General features: G+C 44.2%; 2 protein-coding genes and 1 long non-coding RNA gene across 6 annotated transcripts in view; 1 reads left to right on the top strand and 2 right to left on the bottom strand.

Moving 5' to 3' along the window:
- Positions 1-1,732: 1,732 nt before the first annotated feature.
- Positions 1,733-8,996, top strand: part of LOC114551047 (uncharacterized) — a 19,144-nt gene continuing 11,880 nt past the window's right edge. For 2 of the 4 annotated variants that reach the window (XR_003691814.1, XR_003691812.1), the window contains exon 1: positions 6,639-6,930. This is a non-coding gene — a long non-coding RNA (uncharacterized LOC114551047). Of the gene's footprint in view, positions 1,813-6,638; positions 6,931-8,996 lie in introns of those variants that run through there. The other 2 variants (XR_003691815.1, XR_003691813.1) reach the window with 2 other exon arrangements.
- LOC114550999 (tubulin alpha chain) lies at positions 2,303-6,287 on the bottom strand. Its single transcript, XM_028572070.1, has 4 exons — positions 6,096-6,287; positions 4,550-4,772; positions 3,535-3,683; positions 2,303-3,446 (listed from the first exon to the last, which is right to left on the bottom strand). Exons 1-4 carry the CDS (start codon positions 6,270-6,272, stop codon positions 2,472-2,474), a joined length of 1,524 nt encoding a protein of 507 aa, XP_028427871.1. The 5' UTR covers positions 6,273-6,287; the 3' UTR covers positions 2,303-2,471.
- Positions 7,490-8,996, bottom strand: part of LOC114551034 (tubulin alpha-1A chain) — a 2,688-nt gene continuing 1,181 nt past the window's right edge. The window contains exon 4 of the mRNA XM_028572126.1: positions 7,490-8,961. Within this exon, the coding sequence (XP_028427927.1) occupies positions 7,981-8,961 (981 nt within the window). The 3' untranslated portion in view covers positions 7,490-7,980. The remainder of the gene's footprint in view (positions 8,962-8,996) is intronic.

Raw genomic sequence — 8,996 nt, 5'->3', positions numbered from 1 at the left:
AATCACAATTGCAGCAGAAAGAAATTAAGAAATTAAACAGTGTATTCACATACAAAGTGATTGTATATGTCTTTAACTGGTTTTCTGAGATTTGTCGCTCTCTCTCCACAATATATAAAGTAATGTTAATATAAATAAAAGGCGCTCAGTGTATTCACAGGTGAACAGACTCCAGAGGGCATTTTTTTAAATTAAAAATGTCATGCCTCATAAATTAAAACCACCAACCTGAATGCATTTTCTGAACCATCTGAGACTGCATGTGAATGAGCCACAGACTTTTGAAACATCAGAAGTCCAGCCTGAAGCTCTCATTTAAGCCAGATTGAAGCAACCATTTATTTTTGTTCCTCTTATATGTGGTATTTGTTGAAGTTTGTTGAAGTTGTGCTGCTGTTGGGTCATGGTCTCAGTTAGGAAGCAACATGATTAAAAATGGATTTGAAAGCATCCGAAGGTTTAAAGGATTGTTTCCCTGCTCGGCCTGTAGCTTCCCTTCCTCTCCTCACCTCTTTGTGTATCATTCAGATCATTTGAAGTCCCTGGATATATTGTTGTATACCTCATGCAAGTCAGAAAAATAACCAAAAAAAATATAAAAAAGAAATGCTATTCTCTGAAAAGCTATTTTGTATATGTGAGATAAATTAAATCTTTTTGTGTTTAAGTGCTGCAATCGCTCGTGTGACTCCTGTGACTTTAAGATTGTGATTGTCTGCGTTTTTAGAATGATGAGTAGAACTCAATTGAACGGTGATGTATTTCTGTGCACAAAATATTAGTTGTATATTATATGTATATTTGTATATGTATATTTATCCAATGGATAAGTGGATCTTGTTTGAGTGTTTATCTTATAATTTTGAAACAAAATGATCAGATGACATTATAGGAGCAATACAGTGTGAAGAAACGAGTCCAGAAAGGGTTAATTTTTAGCAGACGCAAGGCTTTGAACACTGAAACATAAACCATACATAATCTTTTGTCCCTTTTTTCAGTATGTGTGAATCCTCCTGACCATAAATACTATACTCAGCTCTTAGTCATATACGTATCTCAGGGGGCTTACCCCAGAAACATCACACTATCTGGTCTGCTGTGGCCCCAGGATTTAGCCTGGTCCAGAATTAGACACACAAACTCACCATCACTTCAAAAATCATCACTCAGCTTCTCACAGCAGAGATTAAGACTTTCATGAATGAAATACATAATGGAGGTTTAATCTGCTTCCAGAGCAGTTAGTGAGATCATCAGAGCTTTTCTCAGGCATCCGTTGTTTCTGGGCTTTTACCAACTGCTCACACTGCAAAAATATTAAACCCACAAGCTGCACACACAAAGGACAGGAGTCCATTTTGAATTAAACAACAATTACAGTCTGCACGGTGTTAGACCGATGGTACATCTGTTTAGTTAAGGGCTGAAAGACATTTATTTTTAGTGCCTAAAAAACCACTTAGTCGGGGAATATTGACATCAGAGAGAACTACAGGAAAATAATCAGATTACATAACTGACTTGTTTCGATTGTATTAAAACAATCCACTTACATGAACCTTTAAAAAGAAACCCAACCAGTGATGTGCATTATGTTAACCAGCTAAATCTGAATCATTTAAAAGCACATATATAAAAAATAAGGTTTTAAGATGTTGAAAGAGCTGCTGGGTGCGTGTCGCCTGAAGGCCCTGAGCCGACAACGAGCCACAGCTGTTAGTTTGAAGTTAATGAGAGCAGCTTCAGGTTTGACACAAAACACACAGCACTGCAGAGAGCAGGAACTGCCAGCACCGATCCAGGCTTAAGGTAGAAGTTAACTATTCTGCTTGTTCATGACTTGGCATTTAGGAGTTGCTTTCGTGCATTTATTAGCCAAGAGCTCATTGATCTTGGTGACTCACAGGAGAAGAAAAGGGTTACAGCGCTGGTAGTGTTTATGCAACAGGGAGCTGTTGTAAAGGACTATAGTGCTTCATTGAACCATTTCAGTCTGCCCAAAAAGAATGACACAATTTGAGAATGTAGGAAAGTCCATACTATGGACTCTGTATTTAAAGTATTTTCTAACATGTTTAATGCATTAGAAATTAATCCCTGATTCACCCAGACTGAAATGCTTGTTTCCAATACGTTGCAATTAAATCAGCCTGGTTTATTGACTGCTACAAATAAAGCTCCCAGTTTTATTATTACTTAAGACATTTTACAGCACAACCTTCAGCCCTGGGAACAAAACCTTTAAAAACCAAGACTTATTAAAACTGCTCATCTTAAAAAGGAGACAGGACAAATGGAATGACGTCATGATTTTATTTTGCATTTAAAATGAGGCAGGACACTCGTAGCTCACTGGAATGTGCAGAATTTAAGGAATGAGTCCAATATTGCATCGCAATAAAACACCTTTCGGTGTTTGGCTTTTCTTTCTGGGCCTGGTGACAGTGAGCTACAGATGTTTCAGTGACCTAATACTCTTCTCCTTCATCCTCCTCCCCGACGCTGTCAGTGCCCACCTCTTCGTAATCCTTCTCCAGGGCAGCCATGTCCTCTCTGGCCTCCGAGAACTCTCCCTCCTCCATCCCCTCTCCAACGTACCAGTGGACGAAGGCCCTCTTGGCGTACATCAGGTCAAACTTGTGGTCGAGGCGAGCCCAGGCCTCGGCGATGGCGGTGGTGTTGCTCAGCATGCACACGGCCCGCTGCACCTTGGCCAGGTCTCCTCCAGGAACCACAGTGGGAGGCTGGTAGTTGATGCCCACCTTGAAGCCTGTGGGACACCAGTCCACAAACTGGATGGTGCGCTTTGTTTTGATGGTGGCGATGGCAGAGTTGACATCTTTGGGCACTACATCACCGCGGTACAGGAGACAGCAGGCCATGTACTTGCCGTGGCGAGGGTCGCATTTCACCATCTGATTGGCGGGCTCGAAGCAGGCGTTGGTGATGTCAGCCACTGATAGCTGCTCGTGATAGGCCTTCTCTGCGGAGATAACCGGGGCGTAGGTGGCCAGAGGGAAATGGATACGAGGGTAGGGCACCAGGTTGGTCTGGAACTCCGTCAGGTCCACGTTCAAGGCGCCGTCGAAGCGCAGGGAGGCGGTGATGGAGGAGACGATCTGTCCAATCAGCCTGTTGAGGTTGGTGTAGGTGGGGCGCTCGATGTCCAGGTTCCTGCGGCAGATGTCGTAGATGGCCTCATTGTCCACCATGAAGGCACAGTCGGAGTGCTCCAGGGTGGTGTGGGTGGTCAGGATGGAGTTGTAGGGCTCCACCACGGCGGTGGACACCTGGGGGGCTGGGTAAACGGCAAACTCCAGTTTGGACTTTTTGCCGTAATCAACAGAGAGACGCTCCATCAGCAGAGAGGTGAAGCCAGAGCCGGTTCCTCCTCCGAAGGAGTGGAAGATGAGGAACCCTTGGAGCCCTGTGCACTGGTCAGCCTGAAACACAGAATAAGGGTTAACAATCGCAGATCAGCATCTTATGGAAAATGCTACACTTAAACGCGTTTTGAGAATAAGAGCTCACCAGTTTGCGAGTCCTGTCAAGAACCAGGTCGATGATCTCCTTGCCGACTGTGTAGTGACCACGAGCGTAGTTGTTGGCTGCGTCTTCCTTTCCGGTGATCAGCTGCTCGGGGTGGAAGAGCTGGCGGTATGTTCCTGTACGGACCTCATCTGAGGAGCAACGAGAAAACTGGTTTACAGGGATGCTCCATTTCACAAGTTAAACCGTACAAACCCACAGTACAACCACAGTAGTGAAAATTCACATTTAAGTTAGCAAGGTTAAAAAAGGACCAATTGAATATATTCAACTGCTTCAGCAGTGTTTCCTGTTGATTTGAAAATGGCGGCCCACACACACCAAAATTTCTGCCGCCACGGTATCAGAAGTGGGTCGAGTGAGCGGCACTGCGCTTTGAGGTCTGTTTCAGAGAGGCAGCTGACTTCATCATGTCTGGTTTGTGGAAAATGTGAGCATTGTACATGTGGCGTTTGTTGTGAGACTATGCAGGACAAATATACATCTGTATAGTTTCACCATTTAGATCGAAGTTAAGACAGGAGTTGTCATGAAAGCCTTATTTTCCTTTCACCACGGCACACTCGTTGGAGTCTACTTACCTTATCTTCATTAATGGGACAACACCGGTTTATATCACTGTGTGCTCTAAGTGTTTGTATGTTAATTTATAATATAGTATATAGAGGTTATTGTGAAGTGAATCTCAGTTTGTGTGCTCTTTAGGCTATGTGCATTTAACAACCTCATGATTTATTCAACGCTACTTGTAACATTGGTAACAGCAACAGCTAATATTGTGCACTCTAAGTTTAAAGCTGCTGCATTTAGTTCACTTAGTAACTAGACAGTTGTTCAGACAGACCTGCCCCCACTGCTTTACCCCCCCCCCAAAACTAAAGGAAACACTGTTCAGTATTTAGTTTAGCTGGCTTAATAATTTAAGACTGTTAAAGCACCATAGTTTGAATAACTAATCTAATGATTTGGCAGAAGTTTGCGTTGATTAATGTTTTACCGATGACTGTTGGCTCCAAGTCCACAAAGACAGCTCTGGGAACATGTTTGCCAGCTCCAGTCTCACTGAAGAAGGTGTTGAAGGAGTCGTCTCCTCCTCCGATGGTCTTGTCACTGGGCATCTGACCATCCGGCTGGATGCCGTGCTCCAGGCAGTAGAGCTCCCAGCAGGCATTGCCCATCTGGGCTCCGGCCTGGCCGACATGCATAGAAATACACTCACGCTGCAGAAGAGAGACAAAGATCAGTTATTACTTTCTCATAAATGAGGCAAATAGAGTAAAATTGTGCTGCTGTCATGAATATTAACACTTAGTTCACATTTAGATTCTTTACTGGGTCGGAGACATTGACCGTTTGTGCTTTGTATTAAGCAGCTTGTACAGCTTATTCTCTGCAGTGCACTCAAGTGATCCAGATCAAACATCAACTACCAATTTAATCACTAAAATTGTTGTGCATCTTTTGCCATCTGACATTTTATAGACATGGTCAATTTTCACAGTTGCAGGGATCCATATAAAACGGGCTTATTTAAGCCACTAAAAATAGTGAGGAGAGGACAAAAACAAAATGGCTGTCAACTGCAAAACCAAAACCCAACTCCTTTCGCTGAGTCACAGCCGGTTACTGCAGATCTATGGCGGGTTAATTCCGCTCTCCTGCCCCTCCCACGCCGAGACGGAGCAGAAGCACAAACACCACCCAACAGGGAGGAGAGAGGAAATACACCAGACAGGAAGAGGCGCTCCTCTCCTCCCTGCCCCCCACGCCATTTTTCTTCCTAGGACGGCAAAGGCACGACCCGCCCTACTTGACCTCTGATTGGCTAGTACTCGTTGCCGGCTCTTGTCGGGTTGGTTAGGCGGGAGTGGGATTGGTTTGGGTAAGGAGAGAAAAGTCAGGGTAAGCGAATCATAGGCAAAGTAAGGCAGAGTAGGGCGGGACATGCCTTCGCCATCTTAGGGGGGAAAGGGGGACCATAAAAAAAAAAAAAATCCTGGCTGCGCCCACAATGCTGCAAAGAAGACCTTTGTGTAGCATTTACGGACAGGGCGTTATCTGATGGCGTCTTCTAGCTCGAAGGCTTAAAAACCTGCACCAGTCGGCAACCAATGACACGGGAACATAGTCTTCTGCAAGCTTTTAAATCATGTGTTTAGAATAATGAAGTTACGGGTTTAAAACTGACACATTTAACAGTTTAACGACATTAAATCCGGCCCATTTTCACAGAAACCGAGCCAGTAACGTTAGTCTGGCCACGTCACATAACAGTCACATTAGGCGGCCGCACGCGGTTTTATAACCGAGAACAGTCAGATTCACGTTAGTTTAACAGAATTAACGGATTTCTTTCGGTATTATATAACAATATTCCCTAACAAAAATATAAACAACCATTTAGCCTATGGGAAGATGTATTTTATTTAAATCGGCTACCTACCCCTAACAAAAGCAACAAGCTGCCTTTTACCCATTTTTATTATTATTTTATATATAAAACTAAGAACGTTGTTTATGTTTATTTTCGCCTCAATACTCACCATTTTCTGGCTGTTTTTTTTGCTCCTTCTTTCCGACGTTGAAGAATCGGTGGCTGAAGGCAGTAGTGAGGAGCGGCAGCTGGAGCTCGTGCTTTTATACTTTCCCAGGAGGCGGAGCCAAAGTGGCGGTTTGAATTTTCTCTTGGCGGGAGCGAACGTTGGCTGCTGCTGCTGCATTCAGGCGTGGCTCGTAATATTCCCATTCTTGCAGTTTAGCTGCGTCATCTGAAGAAAATGTGAATTGTTTGTTTTATAGGAGGCAGGGAAGTTCTTAAAGTCTCAATTTGTACCTTTTTATATAGTCATCATTCTCACATTTGAGCCTTTAGTATTTTGATTACATTCAAATAACAGAAAGTTTGACCTCTGTGTTTTGTTTTTTATCAGTGTTTTGTCAAGCAGTTTGATGAATACAAATAACATTATTGTTTGTATTGCTAGAAAGTATTAAGCAAACACACAGCAACATAGACTTAGAAACCTGTGTAGAAGTCTAATCAACCAGATTAACTTGATACACCTGTGTGTGTGTTCATCCCATGGTGTGCACAGCGAGAGCGCAGCCTTTGAACGTAACACCACTGAAACATCAGTTGGTCTTAACCCAACAAAAACTGTTACTACAAGCCTGTTTTATTGTAATTTTATTCTGAAAGGCACTAGAATTCAGTCTTTGTGATCTCACAACTTGGGAGGGAGAATGAAATAGAGTGGCTCCACAACAACAATAATCAACATAATACATCCATGCCTGCAGCTCAGAAAGGATTTTCCCCATGGGGCACCAAGTGACACCTGTAAAAGTGCTGCCAGGACACCTCGATCTGCAAACAAGGTTGGTTATGACTCCTTATCTTGTGAATTTTTAATCCATTAACTTTTTTATTTGAAAGTCTTCCCTCTAGCCGAGAAAAAAGCGGTTTAAAAACCTGTGATATCGCCACAATGTTAAGTCTACAGGCCGAGCGGGAACTTATGGCCATGTTCCACAATATGAAGGCTCTCACTCCTACTTGGCATTCTTTCATTTTCAATTATAATTCATGACTTGGTGAAGTTAACCCCAATACAGACATATATCTGACATGTTTGTGTCAAAAGCTATCAATGAAAAAGCATAATGTAACACCTAGTTTTGTCATCAAGAACATATGACAATGAAAGCTAATACAGTGATCATCCCCTCTCATTTATTCAATAGTAATGAAGAGTGAAACCTATTCCTAGCACCTAAGAATCCTGCTTTAATCCTGAGGTATTTGTGTTCTGTAAAGCATTGCACATGCTGTGTGAAGGAATTAGGCTTAAATGTTTGTCAATGCTTATCAAGGAGGTGAACGGAGTTCATGCAGCGTGAGTTGTGATCGTGTTAGACACTGACAACAAAGTACACCAATGGAAACATGTCTCAGTTTATTGTTTCAAGACAATGATACAAGAAAGATATATTGACACTGGATTTCTCTTAATCTCTAGATAGCTTCATGAATTTTGCAAATCATTCAGGGCTTCACATGCACTAATAAATAGCTGTCAAATATGGAATATATTCCTTGACTTAATTGGGGGTGAGGAATTTGTAAACAGTAGGGTTTAACTGATCAGGCACTACTCTTGTTATACAAGCCTTAAACTGGTAATACAATGGTAAAACAGAGCTCGGTTATGCAGCAATGCATTGAAATGAGGCAAAGATGAGGAATTTTAGCACCTACAGGCATGAATTTTTAGCTAAAAGTCAAAGTTACTGCAAATCAGACCAGTTGATTTTCACACAATGAGATTTTTTTAACTAACAGGAGGCCATTAAATAATGAATGAATTTGTTCAGAGTATTCTGACAGCTTAAAAGAACCAAATCAGTGTTGGTTTGTTTATTTTAAACTTAATATTCCTCGCCCTCTTCCTCTCCTTCGTCCCCGACGCTGTCAGTGCCCACCTCTTCGTAATCCTTCTCCAGGGCAGCCATGTCCTCTCTGGCCTCCGAGAACTCTCCCTCCTCCATCCCCTCTCCGACGTACCAGTGGACGAAGGCCCTCTTGGCGTACATCAGGTCAAACTTGTGGTCGAGGCGAGCCCAGGCCTCGGCGATGGCGGTGGTGTTGCTCAGCATGCACACGGCCCGCTGCACCTTGGCCAGGTCTCCTCCAGGAACCACAGTGGGAGGCTGGTAGTTGATGCCCACCTTGAAGCCTGTGGGACACCAGTCCACAAACTGGATGGTGCGCTTTGTTTTGATGGTGGCGATGGCAGAGTTGACATCTTTGGGCACTACATCACCGCGGTACAGGAGACAGCAGGCCATGTACTTGCCGTGGCGAGGGTCGCATTTCACCATCTGATTGGCGGGCTCGAAGCAGGCGTTTGTGATCTCAGCCACTGATAGCTGCTCGTGATAGGCCTTCTCTGCGGAGATAACCGGGGCGTAGGTGGCCAGAGGGAAATGGATACGAGGGTAGGGCACCAGGTTGGTCTGGAACTCCGTCAGGTCCACGTTCAAGGCGCCGTCGAAGCGCAGGGAGGCGGTGATGGAGGAGACGATCTGTCCAATCAGCCTGTTGAGGTTGGTGTAGGTGGGGCGCTCGATGTCCAGGTTCCTGCGGCAGATGTCGTAGATGGCCTCATTGTCCACCATGAAGGCGCAGTCGGAGTGCTCCAGGGTGGTGTGGGTGGTCAGGATGGAGTTGTAGGGCTCCACCACGGCGGTGGACACCTGGGGGGCTGGGTAGATGGCAAACTCGAGTTTGGACTTTTTGCCGTAATCAACAGAGAGACGCTCCATCAGCAGAGAGGTGAAGCCAGAGCCGGTTCCTCCTCCGAAGGAGTGGAAGATGAGGAACCCTTGGAGCCCTGTGCACTGGTCAGCCTGCAGGAAAACAATTCATCTTTACTCAGTGACTG

Source organism: Perca flavescens, chromosome 24 (assembly GCF_004354835.1).
Source record: "Perca flavescens isolate YP-PL-M2 chromosome 24, PFLA_1.0, whole genome shotgun sequence".
Lineage (NCBI taxonomy): Eukaryota > Metazoa > Chordata > Actinopteri > Perciformes > Percidae > Perca > Perca flavescens.
Note: the sequence above shows the minus strand (reverse complement) of the source record. Positions and strands in the feature narration are given on the sequence as shown.